Source organism: Rhodnius prolixus, unplaced genomic scaffold (assembly GCF_049639745.1).
Source record: "Rhodnius prolixus isolate KJV_2025 unplaced genomic scaffold, Rpr scaffold_4, whole genome shotgun sequence".
Classification (NCBI taxonomy): domain Eukaryota; kingdom Metazoa; phylum Arthropoda; class Insecta; order Hemiptera; family Reduviidae; genus Rhodnius; species Rhodnius prolixus.
Genome location: NW_027411614.1, coordinates 40,336,638 through 40,351,747, shown reverse-complemented (window position 1 = coordinate 40,351,747; position 15,110 = coordinate 40,336,638). Strand labels below are relative to the sequence as shown.

Here is a 15,110-nt window from a genome sequence, read left to right as displayed (position 1 = left end):
GTATTATTATTAACCATTTGAATATTAAAAATATCTAAGTATATTAAAAATCTTTTTGGAGAGACTTAATAGTAATATTAAATCAGAATTAATTTCATCCGATTTTTACGAAGAATGCAAAAATCACTTTTAACTGGAAGGATATAAAAATATGGAAAAGAATTATAGCGCTTATACTCAGATAAGAATTTTTAATAATCTTCTAGATTTTATGTTATTCGAAACTCTTCTCTTTCTGCAACCTTAAATAAATAAATATATATAACATTAAATTCTTAAAGAATCTGGACAACATATTTCAGGGCACTTTGTATCAAGTAAGCAAGAATGACTGCCAGTCGTCATACGTACAACCCTAGCACTGGCAAGATCTCTGTTACTTGCTTATACTGTTATATGTTCTTCCTATTTTTTGTCTTCTGAGAAGGCAAACATAGAATCGGCCATACGAAGAAAATTTACAGGCCAGTGCAGCGTCTCATAAATGAGACTACGACTAGAATAAGTTTCATTCCCATGAATTCCTTAATGACAAGTTCGGGACACGCCTAAAGGATACATAGACAGAGCTTTCTTGCTTGAACACCTTTTCCGAAATCCCTAATCATAATTTTAGTTATTTTTGAACAGAGAGAAGCTCGTCTCGTTTTATAAAGCCAGCACCTTTGAAAAAGAAAAAAAAAATTAAAACTGGCGATTCTCAGATTCAATTTTTGTTTGCCTCAATCCAAGCCTTGAAGTAAAAAGAGCGCAATTGGAACTGTAAACAGTGTGTTTAATGTTAGGCGCAATTCAATTATTATTACAATATGGTTATTTAAAGATAACACAAAAATTCTAAATTTGAACAAAAACATTTAATTGGACATGCGATTTTATTCACGCCATAAATAATATGAAATTCCTTTTTGTTAATCGAACCTATCAACAAACACTATCAAAATTAATGCCAATATTGCATCAATAATGTTATTAATCAGATTTTCTCAGTATTGATCAAGTACTTCTATACTTCAGATTCCACTCCAATATTTTTGTATATAAAAGTATATTGAGTTAATATTGACCGTGGAGGGACGCTTATATTACCCGTTACCCCACTAGTTTAGTTAATTCGCCCTCTACTCCAAACGGATTCCTGGAACTACACTGAAACGCTCTTTCATTCAGAATAGATGAAGAGAATCTACTTACTTCATTGACTAATTACAATTATTATTTAAAGCTACAGGCCATTAATGAGTCCGGCGTTCTCTACTTTTTGCTGCAGTCTTCTAAACCCTAATTCCTAATAGGTTTCTGGCATCTTTCTAAATAATAATAATTCATAGCCGTTTGTACCTCCTCACATTTCTGGTTCAGTATAATTTCTCCTTTAACAGCATGAATGAAGGAGACTCTGCTAAGCTTTACACCTTTTGTACATCGGCTTCCTGAAAAAGGTCCATTAATTCATGAGTCTTTATGTCGTACCCTGTTTTGTGGGACCGTAGCAGAATTTCCATTTCGAATACCTGAAGCCTCTTTTCGTCCACCTTGGAGTCAACTCATGTTTCTAAACCATAGGTGAGTACCGGTATTTGACCTTGGTGTAACTAGCAGAAGACAGCTTTAGTTTTTTTAAAACCATCCTACTCCTGAGCAACCAAGCTAATCCAAAATAACATCTGTTTGCCTGCAACAGCCTCCTTTTGATTTCCTGGGATGCCTTATTGTTCCTTTTAATTAGCGTTCCCTTAACTCATTATGCATTTGTAAATGTAAACTAAAGTTCACCGGATTAGACGGTCTAATACCTGAAGATAGTAAACAAAAAGTAATGTCCTTTCTCGCAATTTTTCACTGACTGGCACACTTAAAGGTTTTGGTTTTTTGGCTGTTCATCTTACTTACCTTCTGTATTGCCAAACACCACACAGTAGCTTTAACTTATAAGGTTGTTAGAATTTGGATTATGATCTCAAAGTAGTATGCATGATACTAGTCTACAGGGTCATACTAAAAAAGATAATTTTGAGAGCGAGCTCCAAAAACAAGTTCACTCGAATCAGATTAAAATGTCGTAATAAATTATGCTTATTAAGTTTTGTAAAAACCCACCTTGGTATCTATTCATATCGTGCTGATCATTATTCATTGCTAGACTGTTATTTGAAGGAAGTTGGATGTCACCATCTAGACATTCTTTCCACTACCTATAACATTTCTGATTAACTAAATACAGGAAAGTCTACAAATTAACGAAGAATCCTTAATTTACTTTATTTCTAATATCTACTAATATCTAGTATATTTGGTAAGATTTTCTAAGAAATAGAGGCGGAGATTCAAATACAAAAATAAAAATTAACAGAGAACACATTAACAATAAACAAAATGTTTTTCAGTATCCGTTTAATGGGTAATGTATCTAATGTGTTTATTAGCTTTCTGTATGTACGATTGAGGTAGAAAGGCAAAGATTTATTCACTCTACCTCCACATACCTATCTCTAATACAAGGTACATAAATACACAAACCAATGTTCTAGTTTACTTTCAATTCTCCATCATTTTTTATTTTTGTGCTTGAATTCTTTTCTGAATTTCTCGTACATGGTAGTTAATCCCGAAAGTGGTCAAAAGTAAAAATATACTCTTAGTACGTGTGCAAAGATATTAATTCATCCAAAAATTCACTTTAAAACTTTTTTCTGCCGACATTCATGCAAAACTATACTTCATTAACTTACGACGGACGATTGATAAATACCACAAAATACTTAATCTTATCAAATACTTTCTGATGTCAAATCAATCAAAATTAATCTTAACATACTCAAGTCTTAATGTATTACACACTGATTTCGTTATTCACTTCATCAAGCAGTTTCATCAGATATAATTGATTATTTACTAAAGAACAAACTAGTAAAATTTTTCAAGCAAAACAGGAAAAATATGATTCTTGTTCATTTCTTCTAAATCAACAAATACAAAATATAAACTCTTCCCCATAAAAATATTGAACTTTACAGATGGGCTGAATTGCCCAATAAGAGCATTTAGCAAAATATGTGGTAAGGAAAAAGCCAATTACTTCAAGTTATACATATATAACAGAAGAAAAATGTATAGTATTTTTATTTATGCTTACATAAGAAAATTATAAACAGGCAAATTATTTCATTCAATCAAAATAGTTCCCCACATTCCGTTAAAGTAGTTTTGCTAAGGAAGTTTATTTAGAGAAACTTAACAAGTAAGATACAATGCATTAGATGTGCTAACAAGAGATACATATAAATTAGATTTAAATTTCTCTAAAATATATATATTTATATTTTTTTGTAAATTATTTTCAATTATTAGAAAACGAACATTAAAAAAAAAAGTTTAAATGTTTCAAATTTCATAATTATTTAAATAGTAATACTATGTCACTGATCAAAAATAGAGAAAGGATACATACTAATTTTTAATATTCTCAGTCTTGAATTCTTTATTGGAAAAAAAAGCCATAGATCCATACCGTACTGCCATGGCAACGCTGAAAATAGAAATAAAGCCATGAGAAGCTATAAAATAATTTAAACAACATTCATTAATTTCTATATTTCAGATAGATATCTAAATGTATTCTAGTCCTTAGTAACGCAAATACTGACCTAGCTTTACTTCTGTATCTAAGCAGGCAATGAAATAATTCATTGTTCAATATTTAGTGATATAATTGAAAAAAAAATTGTCTTACGTAAGTTGAAAGGTTACACCAACTACCTTCTTTCGAACCCTTACATGAAGATGGAATTATTAATATAAGGTGCTATTTGGCTCTGAGCCAGAAGAGGTAATTTCGTATTAAAACAATAAAGAAATCTCTATGGTTGTAAGAAGGGAGATTTATCTATTTCTATCTAGGAAATTGTACAATAAGTTTTCTGGTAGCTGCGCCTTGGGAAACCAGACGTCACTTAAACAATTATTAATAAATACGGCCTAGAATTAACTTTAGTACAGTGAATTAGAGTGCTAATATTATTAACTATAATCAGTTGTAATTTACATTAGGCAAATATTACTCTTTTTAGATTTTACTTTAATTTCAGTGATGTTCATTTACTACTACAGTTTAGTGAAAAATTTTTAATTTTGGTTTATTGTTTGTATACAGTTCTAATGTTGTTTCGTAACAGTGAATGGTCTATTGGCTTCAGCAGGTTCGTTCCCGAAGAGCCATATTCTTTTACTTTTTGCACTGTACTATATGTAAACAGTTTGTACATGTAACGAGTTTACAAACCTGATTCCAGCTAAGAGACCAGCTGGCATTATTTTCCCTGAATTGTAATATCTATAACCCATAAGACCTCCAAGAAGAGCAGATGTCCCTAAAGATAGCTGATAATTATCAGCATTTCTTGAAACTTGGAAAGCTCCGACACCAAGCAACGTCCCAAAAATCAGTCCAGCTGCTAGCGATGGTACACTACCTAAAATCATCCTGTTAATTAGTAAACTGACAAAAGGTGTATACAACAATTAAAGTATCAATAGAAACAAAATAAGAGTTTCGTTCCCAGAGATTTTTGTAAACCTCTGTTATAACACTCAAGAGTCACACAGAAATATCTGTTGTTTTAAGCTGTTAACAGCCAGACTTGATTTAATATCAAAAATCTTAACAAAACTTGCAAGTTCTGGCTTCAATAACGTAATTATTTCGATAACACTTTACGTACAAAGTAATTTTACAGACGCCTCGCACCCTTAATGAAATCATTCCAAGAACTTGTTCGTCTTTATTGATGGGTAAACTTTATTGATACGTAACTTTATTGATAAGAAAATTATTGGTATGTTTTACCTGATTTCATATAGCCATAAGCACCACCAGAACCAACCAGAACAGCATACATTATTCCATAATGATCTATAGCCATTTTTACAGACAACTATTCATCAGTTATTTAACTACTTGCCAACTCACTTATCTAAATAAGAATGACTGCTGTTTATTTAATCATTCGCTTGCTTACGATTAAAAGTAACCTTAATAGTTAGAACCTCAAGAAGTCTGCGCAGAAGTAAGCAATGATCAAAACTTTTGAAAACGTTTGGAAGTATAAGATTAATCGATGGTTGGAGTAAACGAAAAATAAATTGCTGCTTTTAAGTTAATGCTTGACTCATTCAAAAGGAATAGATTCCAGATAAGATAAACATTCTGAATCAAAGCAATATTAAAAATAGAGAGCATTGAATTTTATTTAGAAAAATTTGAGCTTATGTTCATGTTCTCTTAGACATGAAAACTCTCAAACTCAACGTTTAATTTTTTCGTCTACTTTGTTGACAGCACCTGTTTTCGTTAGAGCTAATCTTGGACAGATTAGTTAGAGATAGTGGAGGACTGATTACTTATTGTTCTTAATTGAAAGAAATATCAAACGTCAGTAACAGCATTTTTGTGGCAATTGAATTAATAGGGATCTTTAACAGGACTCCACGGTTTACAAATTAGTGATCAGTCCTACCTTCACCCAGACTACTTGACCCCTAGCGGCCCCTGGATAAATGAAATTACAGGTAAATGCATTACGTAGACCATCTACATGACTGTTAGTTTTAGTTTCAGATTCCAATTGGAAATTGTTAGTTCCTTCTTTTCAAAAAATAATAATCCTTACAAATTATACCACATTTAATTACTTTCAAGCGCCTAGAATGCTTGATTCTAGTGGCGTTACAAAAATCACTGTTGAAACTGGTAATGTTTTGAATTTGAACGATATTGTGAAAAAACCAGGACAAAAGTCTACCGATGAGGTATGTTGTTTTATGTAATAACATTTTAATATAATTTAAAATATATTGCAATTCTGAATTAGATGAAGTTTGAATCTTTTACATGTAACCAAACTACTTTGGTATGCAACTAGACGTAGTTACAGAATAAATCCTCCACAAATAGGCATATATAATTTTATATAAATAAATATATAATTTTAAGCTGTTGGAGTGTTTGAAATTGGCATTGACCAACTGCAGAAAAGCAAAAAAAGGTAATGAACTTGAGATCACAAGTAAGGAACCTGTTTATACCCACGATGTTGACACAAATGAGTTGCTAATCAGTGTAAAATTATTTGTGGATTTTGGAGATGCACAAATTTTGGAAGAAGCTTTACAAAAATGTAAGTAATTTATTTTCCAGACAGTATGCTAGTAATTATGAATGTCGCTGATTTTATCCGTGGTAGCACGCTTGTTTTTTTCCTAAATTCCTGAACGGTTTCGGAATTTATCTGACATCAGAAGTTGATTAATCAGTTTGATGTAGAGAATGTGACTTCAACTATTTTTTCGTTTCATAGTACACTTGCTGATTCAACAGACCATACCGTCAGAGGTACATGCGTGTTACGACTGATAATATCCAACACTGCGGAATTTACTACATTTTCAATATTGGAGTTAACATAATTAGATAGTTAAGGTTAAGATAATTTTTCTTTTACAAGTAATAATCATGCCACACCGGTGATATTTCGAGGTATTCGTGTGAACGCGAAATTGCAGTATGAAATGTTGATTAAAACTAAAAAAGAAAGAATAAAGAAACAATGAAAAAAATTCAAAAATTAAAAATATTGACTAAAACTTATTTATCAATTCACTTTTCTTCTTTTAGGTAATACTTTTTATTTAAGATTGTCATTCTAATTGGTTGTTTTTTCAGGCTTGAAATACTTAGAAACAAAATGCATTAATTCATTAGTTCTTTCCTACAAACCTAAAGGAAATGATGTAGAATTATACGAAGTGTGGAAAATTTTAGAAAATTTTGTCATAGAAAATAAGATATGTCGGATTGGGATCGCAGATTTGGATACGGAACAGTTTGTTGCCTTTTATGAAATGGTGCAGGTAAAATTTTCATAAAGTAAAAGCTTTTATTAAAAAAATATATAACGGGTGGGAACCCACTATAGTTTCTCGTCAAACTGTTCACAAATGTTTTAACTTACGAATATTCTTCAAACATCGAATTTTTAGAATCATACTTCTATGTATCTCAGAGGTATATGTTACTAGTGTAACTGTAACATACTGTTACAAAATACAAACTGTATTTCTGCAACATAGAGTATAAATGTTAAGGTGTTTTTTTCTTGTGGAATTTCTTTATTTCATTGAATTCATTAGTTAAAATTTCTTAACTACATTTTCCTTTTGCAATTAGTTTCTTAAAGTAAACAATATTGGACTAAAGAATACTTTCCCTAATCATGTTCTGTATTAATGGGGTTTAAATGTATACAATAAAATTGCTGCATAAAAAGTTTAATTACAGAAGGTTGTTCCTATGAAAAAAGAAAAAGCGAAGAGCTAGCTTAACATTGGTCTTAAAAAAAAAAAAATTAGGCGCGTCGGAGCATTTCAAGAGCACTGCCGGCCTTTTAGAAAGTTTACACTTGATACAGTTCTTACTATCCATCACCTGACAGTACCTTCCGAAAAAGAGAAAATGAAAAGAAGGTATGTGGACTTAAACTTCGGATCTCCCGGTGAGTGTCTGAGCATTATCAACTGAGCCCCCATATTTCGTTTACAAAGTCCTGGGCCATAGCTAGTTAGTAATACCAGCCCACAAACTCAGAAGTGCAATCAAATTAATTTTTCTGGGAAAAGTTATAAATAAAGGTTTTAGTTCTTTAAGGGTGGACTCCAAGTTCAAAGAAAATTGTCAGATTTATTTTCGAGCAAAACTCAAAAAAGAATTCTCTCGTAAATTGGCGCTTCCATTCTAGGTACACATACGAGGCATATTCGAAAATTAAGGGCAGTTTAAATGTTGGCGCGTCGAAACACAGTTAAACTTGTGCAGTGCCATCTATTGACTATTGCTGAAGCTATTGCAGTTGTTTTGGTTCAGAAGTCGTTTGCCTATCCGCGCAAGCAGACAATGTCCGCGATAATAGTTGCTCCCGCCAGCTGTGAAGATCGCGGTGTGATGTTTTTTTTTTTTGCTTGCAAAAGAATCAAGGATTTTACATGCAAGAGTTGTGCCTAGTTTATGGATCTACAGTAATGAGTGAAGGAAAGGTTAAGACAATGGTGTGTGAATTCAGAAATGGACGAACAAATAAATGCCCATGATGAAGAACGGAGTGGCAGGTCCAGTGTCCAGACCGATGAAATCGTTTTTCAAGTAGACCAAAAACTTCGATCTGATCGTCGATTGATGATTAGTGCCCTGGCTGATGAATTTCCTCTTCTTTGACGCACCACTGTCTATACAATTGTCGCCGTTGTCAACTGGTTCAAATCTCAGGCGAAGAGCTTCTATGCAGAGGGTTAATAAGCAGCGGTGCTAAAAATGCTTAGATATGAACGGCGACAAAGTTGAAAATGTTGTAGGAGGTTTAGATATATCCTAAACTATAGTATATAGGCCTATGATGTTTTTAGAAGTTTAGCTGTTACACATATTTAAAATCAAGCTTAATTTGTGTTAATATTTTATATAAATTGCAGGTGAAACCAAGCATTGTTCAGATCAGCTTAAATTCATGTTGTGTGGTGCCACCAGCGTTGCAACAATTTGCTAAACTTCATGACATACAACTGCTTACGCACAACGATCCTCAAGGTATTTCTTTTTTATTTGTTAATGTTTTGTCTTTTATTCATCAGTGGATCCTGTTAAATTAATTCAATATTTTTCACACTCAGGTGTTGTAGACTTTTCCAATTTTCTCGTAACATTCATAGAAAACGAATGTAACTACTGCTTAGAGCAGTGTGTGCAATTTGAGAAATGTTTTTTTTTTGGACCTCTGTGTGATTGTTAAGACTTTCTGAGATGATTGTGTGATTGTTACAATAGTGAGAAATAAAATTAAAATAAAACGTCCGCTCCATGTTACGTTTTTAACTTTCGAAAAAATCTGGAAAAAATCGAAAGGCATGATAGGATATTTAACTTCTGTCTCCCTATCACTTTCCAACCTATCGTTCGGAAGCAAGGGCTACGAAATTAACTTTCAGACAAAGCGACTGAAACATATCAATATGAATTACATCTTTCTAACGTTTTTAAATTGCATTTAACATCTATCTTTTAGAAATACTACCAGAGGAGAAACTCAGGGAAATTGTGCCCGAATTGGAACCAAAAAAAGTTTGGATCACAAGGTTTCAGGCACATTACAAATGTCGTGGAGTTCTGGCTACAAAAGGTTACATACTAGGAGTAAGCTTGTAAACAAAACGAAATGCACAGTTAAGAACTACATAATTATTACCGGTTGTAAGTAATTACAAAGGACAAATATTTTGAATTATTTTGTTACAAATTTATTTATTTTTTAGTGTAAAAATAAACTACATTGTAAAATGTAAACATAGTTCTCTTTGTTGTTTGCTACAAAAAATAATCCGACTCCTATATTTCAGTATTTTTCCAAAACTCAAAAAAAATTTCTATTGATTATTGACACAGTTCAGTTTTTTTTTTCTGAAAATTCGAGCTTGGCTGTCCAAATGAGTAAGCAAGTTTTCTGGTGAAGATATCAGCGATATTATCTAATGTTGCAGTTAACCATGCATTTAATGTTTATTAAAATTTAATTTGTGTAATGACAAAGAAGATTAATGCTGTCATCTCTGTACTTAAATTATTATTGGGTGCTTAGATGTGGTTTGACAGAGTGGAGAGAGGATATGGGTAGTATAGTCGAAGAGCACAATGTGGAGTTGGCTAAACTCTGGTAAATTAGACAAATTGCATTCGTATTAAATTACAAACCAGATTTACTCGGCTAGGAAGGAAGATTAGGAGTAAAAAGAAATCTACGAGAGATGTTTTTATTTTTCGAAGAGAAATTCGGAGATTTTGTGCTTAGTTTTGGTGGAGATGTTTTCTCCAAACCGTCCTGTAATACTTCCTAAAGAAGTTAGGGATTCATTAAAATAAGATCATCGAGACTCATAGAATCCTCAACTTTGGAATCCCTTGGAATAGTGCATGCAGTAAGTGATACTTATATCAACTGAATAAATTTTAAATTATTTAATATCTGTTAACAGTATTGACGAAGAGTTAAAGTTCTAAACATTTATGATCATTTTATATTACACTCTGTTGTACCCTTAATTGATCAATGCACTGTATGTTTTTAAATGAAGTTTAAACGTTCATTACTTTTGTTGACATCACCTTAACAACATTAAATAATGTAATAAAGAATGCTAGAACAAATATTACACGTTAACTTTATTAAAAGATCTAGAACACCTTAACCCCCTTACATTTGCTTTCGGAAATCGCCAAATTAAAAAATCGCTCTAAATTTATTTTTAATGATTTCACATTTGCATCTTGCAACAGATTAAAAAAAGTGATTTATGAAATTTTTATTAAATAAAACATTTGAATTTTGAAGTCATTGAGTAGCTAAAAAGATCACTCTCTAAGGAATTAGCACGTTCTTGATTACCACGACATTTTAGGATATTTACGAAAATTTTTGTGTAACAAATTACAATTAATTTATTTCCTAAATTTTTGAGCAGTAAGTACCTCTATTTCTTTTCAAAAGGCGAATATACATGGTTTGACTGTTGAACAACATATCCTTCAATTGTACTAAAAAACTAAACTCAAAACTACGTGAGCTAATTTGAATGAAGTTTTCTCTTTGTAAGTGAAGAAAAAATAGTAGTTTTCAAGTTTTATACCGATCTTTTTTGACCTCAGGTTTATTCACATTACCTACCTAGCTGTGTGAATGATAGATACTACGTTAAACTTTCATTCCAATCCATCATAAGTAAATGGAGTCCAAAATAAACATTACGTGAAGGAAAACATTTAAGGAATAACTTATTCCACAGTTTTTAAAACTTTTTATATTTATTCACAAAAAAGTATTCTATCCTATAAATCTCAAAATATTACATACTACCTTAAAACATAATCTTCTGGAAATTTTGCAATCCTAGGGAACGTTTCACTTTCATCCCCATAGCTGATAAGAGTTCTTGGCGCCTTTCTACTTCCCCGTATTTGGTTGGTCACATTTTCTAATATCTCGACAGGTATTTTCTCATCTGGATAGATAAGCAGCCTCTGCATTGTGTGTCTTCGTTGTAAATTACCTCTCATAGAAGAATATACCGCCTTTCGAAGTATCTAAAAATTAAGTGCCATTAAAAAACAAAAAGAATGAGATCAACAGCTGGTAGGAAGATACTTTACTACCGTTATCCCAATAATGTTTTATATTTTGGCCATTAATTAATATATCTATACTTTTTCAAACCATAGAAAATGTAACGTGTGCTACGTTTCTACTTATATTACTAATCAATCGTTTAGGCCATAAAAATATGAAAACGTCAAGTACCATAGTTGGATCTTTGTTATGTAATTCCCAGGCAAGAGTCCATGAAGCTCCTCCTGGATATCCAGTATGATGAAAGTAAACTCTTTTTCTCCATTCGTCTCCAGGGAGTGCAATTTCCTTACTGTTAATTACTACAACCATATCACCACAGTCACCTATATATAAAATGAAGTAACTCTTACCAAAATTCTATCTCCTTTGATAATAATGTGAATTTCTTTTTTGGTTTTTAAATGTACTAACTCATTGGATGATAAAAAGGTTTGTAAGTTCCCTTCAAATATTTTGTTATGAGTGGAGCAGAATGAAAGGGATTTTGCCATTTCGCATCAAACATATGCCAAATTCTTGTAAATGCATTCCATTGCTAAATAAGTAAAAACATTAAATGAATTCGAATATAAAAAAGAAACAAAATCTTTTATTCAAAAACTTAAGTATTATAACAATACTTACAGTCACACGATGTAAGGCAGACATTATACGCTAACTTTATTACTAAACAACAATAACAAAGAATAAATAAAATATAATTCTTAAACAATAATAACACTCATTTTTAACGCTCTCATTACTTTACATTCCATTTTCAAGTAGGTTACTCTCCTACAGGTTATTATAGAGGAAACTTCCTACAGACGGTGGAATTAGTTTTTGTACTAATTTAAATTAATTCTCAAACATTTGTATGTAATTGAATTAGTACTTAGTACTTCTCAAGATTATCATTTTAAATATAATCCAAAACGAATCTTTGGCTGATTGAAAGCATATGTATATTTCCTTGTTTGCAGATCTTAAAATTAAAGTTCAAATTAGAAACCTCTATAAGAATTTTTTGTCCTTTTTTTACTTCCCTTAAAGAAACTTTCTTTTCTCTTTGGAAATTGAAATTTTTTAAGTTGAAGTACCATTTCTTCCATTATTTCATCTGTAGTCTTTTAGATTACTTCTCACTATAGTGTTAATGTGAGTATGCATCTGACGATAATTGAGTCACAATAGATTTTATTTATGTTTTACTTTCTTTTATTTGACTGGTGACATTTTCAATATTCAGTTTTTACCTGAAATATCTGAAATTAGGAAAAGTGGTATTGAGAAAATAGATTCTCTCACATTAACTCACTAGCTAAAAGTCCGGGAATACATTTTATTTCATGCCTGTTTTATGGGTAACAGTTATAATCGCTATACCTGAAGTAGCTGTATACACCACGGATTTTAAGGATTCATATTTCCGAAATCGGAAAGAATAATTTTCTTTTCACTTCCTACATACTTACATACCCGTAGATCTGTAACTTATATTTGAATACATTCTATAGTTTGGGGCTGTTTTGTAGAGGGATGAAGCTTCTTATAAGTGTTGCTTTAATGTAATCTATTCTTTAAAATCAGTATAATGATTCACGTGCGTTAACAGATGAATTATTGAAAAATATCAATAAAAAAAATTATAAAAAAGATTTGATTTCACTTTACATTGATTTCTCCAGTAGGACAATTCAGGCTTAGGAAGTAGAGATATCTGGTGTTGATTTTTATAAACACATAAATTAGGAATTGGTAGGTACTGTTATCTTGCGGCTAAAATTTGTACTATCTGTTTTTTGAGTAATATATTTTCCTTTGCTAACAAAGTTTTATGTTTATTTTTTCGAATAAGATACAAAACAATTTTACCCGCAGTAAATCAGAAGCCGAAGTTCTGACATTTATCACATTTTTAATCTAAATCAATTCTAATCATAAATGTAAAACGAGAGAGCTAAAATTTATGGAAAGAAATTTCGTTTTTAGAAAGCTACAAATCTTTAAATTTATTATACCATCGCTCAAAAGCCAAAGTTGATTTCTAATAATGTTCACATTACTCCTATTTATTCCCTCTCCGTTTTTTTCTTTCCTTAAAGACAATCCTGACCAGCAGTGGATTTGGAACTTAAGATCGTGTGCTAATAATCACGTTAATCCCGTTTATTTAAGTAATGAAGTTGCAATTAACTTCTTGTTTATTATGTGGAATGAAATATAAATCTCAGTATAATTATTATATTTGTGTTAATGTATTATAAAAAAGAATGAAAGAACGTTTTGTAAAAAGATAGAAGGGTTTCAGATGATTTACGAGTGGTTTAACTTGATGGGATGGTGAATGCAATACAATGTTGTAAAGAAGGGTCTTTGATTGTAAATGCGGCTGGAATGTTCAAAGAAACATTCTGTAAAGTGACCAGCAAGGGTCCTCCTAACATAGCTAGTACATATTCTAATTAGCTGGGAAACTCACTGCTTTCACCCAAACTGTTCTAGGACCGTTCTTGCCAGCTTCCTTCCCTTAACCATTGAAAGTGTGATGTAAATTCGAACTTGCGGTTTAGTTTACACAACTTTATCTCATATTATGCCATATTCTGTCTAGTCACTCTTCTACTCTGCTCTATAATTATACCATTTAAGTGATTAGTTTTTCACCAGCTTTTATACTAATACATTTTTTCAATACTTTTCGCTTTCATCTAAAAAAAAGATGAGAATTTAAGAGCAGTATTGTGCGAAAATTCACTGATTACAAATGCAGAAAAATCTAACGTCTATTTTATATGCAACCCAAAAGCCAGATTTCATAAGTTTAAGTGAGTAGTGACATAATAAACAATTGGAGCTCGGATGGATTCACTTTGGGATTCAGATTGCCTCTATAAAAACATTTCACAAATTATCATTTTTTGTACTTATTATATTTGTAGAAAGTACTATGTTAAAATAAATTCTTTAGGAAGATGGGAAACTAAATAGATTTTTATAACTATAATGTTTTAACTTTATGGTATTGTATCTGTTGGAACGTAATAAAAGTGATCCTGTTGAGGTTTATACTACAACGTCTGGACTAGAATTGCAACAAACTAATTCTTAGCTCACCTAGAAAATGGGCGCTATTCGCACACTTTAAGAAATTAATGTACTTCCGGGCAAATGTGTCCTCATTACCAGAAATTTCGAAGGTTATGGCGTCTAAGTATTTTAAGAAACCCAGAAAATTCCATTCAACTTCGATAAAATCAATGTTTAATTTTAACTAAGTTTCTCAACTTAAATCCATTGCTAACTCTGAAGGGGGCAAAAATAAATTTGAAGTGCATTACAAAAATTAGTTTACACTTTGCGTACTAACCTCATGTTTTTGACAGGTGTAATGGTTTCCTCCATTAGCCATGAGTTGAAGGCATAGCTTGACCTTACCAGTGCTGGAAGGGATAACTAACAAGAAGACTGGAGACTGAGGATTTAGGAGGAATAAAAATTTTCCAGCAGTTTTGGAATTTTAGAGAAATTGTATAAGTCTTAACCTTTAGAATTCTATAATGAGAAATCTATGTGTATATGTTCACATCAGAATTTTCTGGCTTTACCTTTCTTTGGTAATTAAATGCACAATAAAACAGTTACATTAACCTAATTTGAATGATTCTTGATTGAAGTTAACCGCTTCCTCAAGTAATTTAGATATTACTCCAGTGGAGAAGATAGATGTAAAATGTATATATTGTATATGCATCTTTGAGTTTAATTAATAAAGATATAACCAGTATTAGACTGCAACAGTAGAAACATTATTTTGTTAGCTAAGCATCTGCAGTAAAGTTTAAATTGTTTAACCAAACCACTGACTTATAATGATAATTAATTACAAAACCGTCAAAGAGCAGT

At 31.4% G+C, this 15,110-nt stretch overlaps 3 protein-coding genes across 3 annotated transcripts; 1 reads left to right on the top strand and 2 right to left on the bottom strand.

Moving 5' to 3' along the window:
* Positions 1-3,096: 3,096 nt before the first annotated feature.
* On the bottom strand, positions 3,097-5,071 carry LOC141455458 (transmembrane protein 14C). Its single transcript, XM_074130547.1, has 3 exons — positions 4,847-5,071; positions 4,283-4,472; positions 3,097-3,529 (listed from the first exon to the last, which is right to left on the bottom strand). The coding sequence occupies exons 1-3, from the start codon at positions 4,920-4,922 to the stop codon at positions 3,451-3,453; spliced, it is 345 nt and encodes a 114-aa protein (XP_073986648.1). The 5' UTR covers positions 4,923-5,071; the 3' UTR covers positions 3,097-3,450.
* A 237-nt stretch (positions 5,072-5,308) lies between these two features.
* Positions 5,309-9,388, top strand: Gclm (Glutamate-cysteine ligase modifier subunit). The gene is made up of 5 exons (XM_074130541.1): positions 5,309-5,808; positions 5,993-6,176; positions 6,722-6,909; positions 8,521-8,635; positions 9,111-9,388. The coding sequence occupies exons 1-5, from the start codon at positions 5,707-5,709 to the stop codon at positions 9,248-9,250; spliced, it is 729 nt and encodes a 242-aa protein (XP_073986642.1). The 5' UTR covers positions 5,309-5,706; the 3' UTR covers positions 9,251-9,388.
* A 1,493-nt stretch (positions 9,389-10,881) lies between these two features.
* Positions 10,882-12,017, bottom strand: mRpL13 (mitochondrial ribosomal protein L13). The gene is made up of 4 exons (XM_074130546.1): positions 11,850-12,017; positions 11,637-11,760; positions 11,394-11,548; positions 10,882-11,179 (listed from the first exon to the last, which is right to left on the bottom strand). The coding sequence occupies exons 1-4, from the start codon at positions 11,871-11,873 to the stop codon at positions 10,949-10,951; spliced, it is 534 nt and encodes a 177-aa protein (XP_073986647.1). The 5' UTR covers positions 11,874-12,017; the 3' UTR covers positions 10,882-10,948.
* Between the last annotated feature and the right edge of the window lie 3,093 nt (positions 12,018-15,110).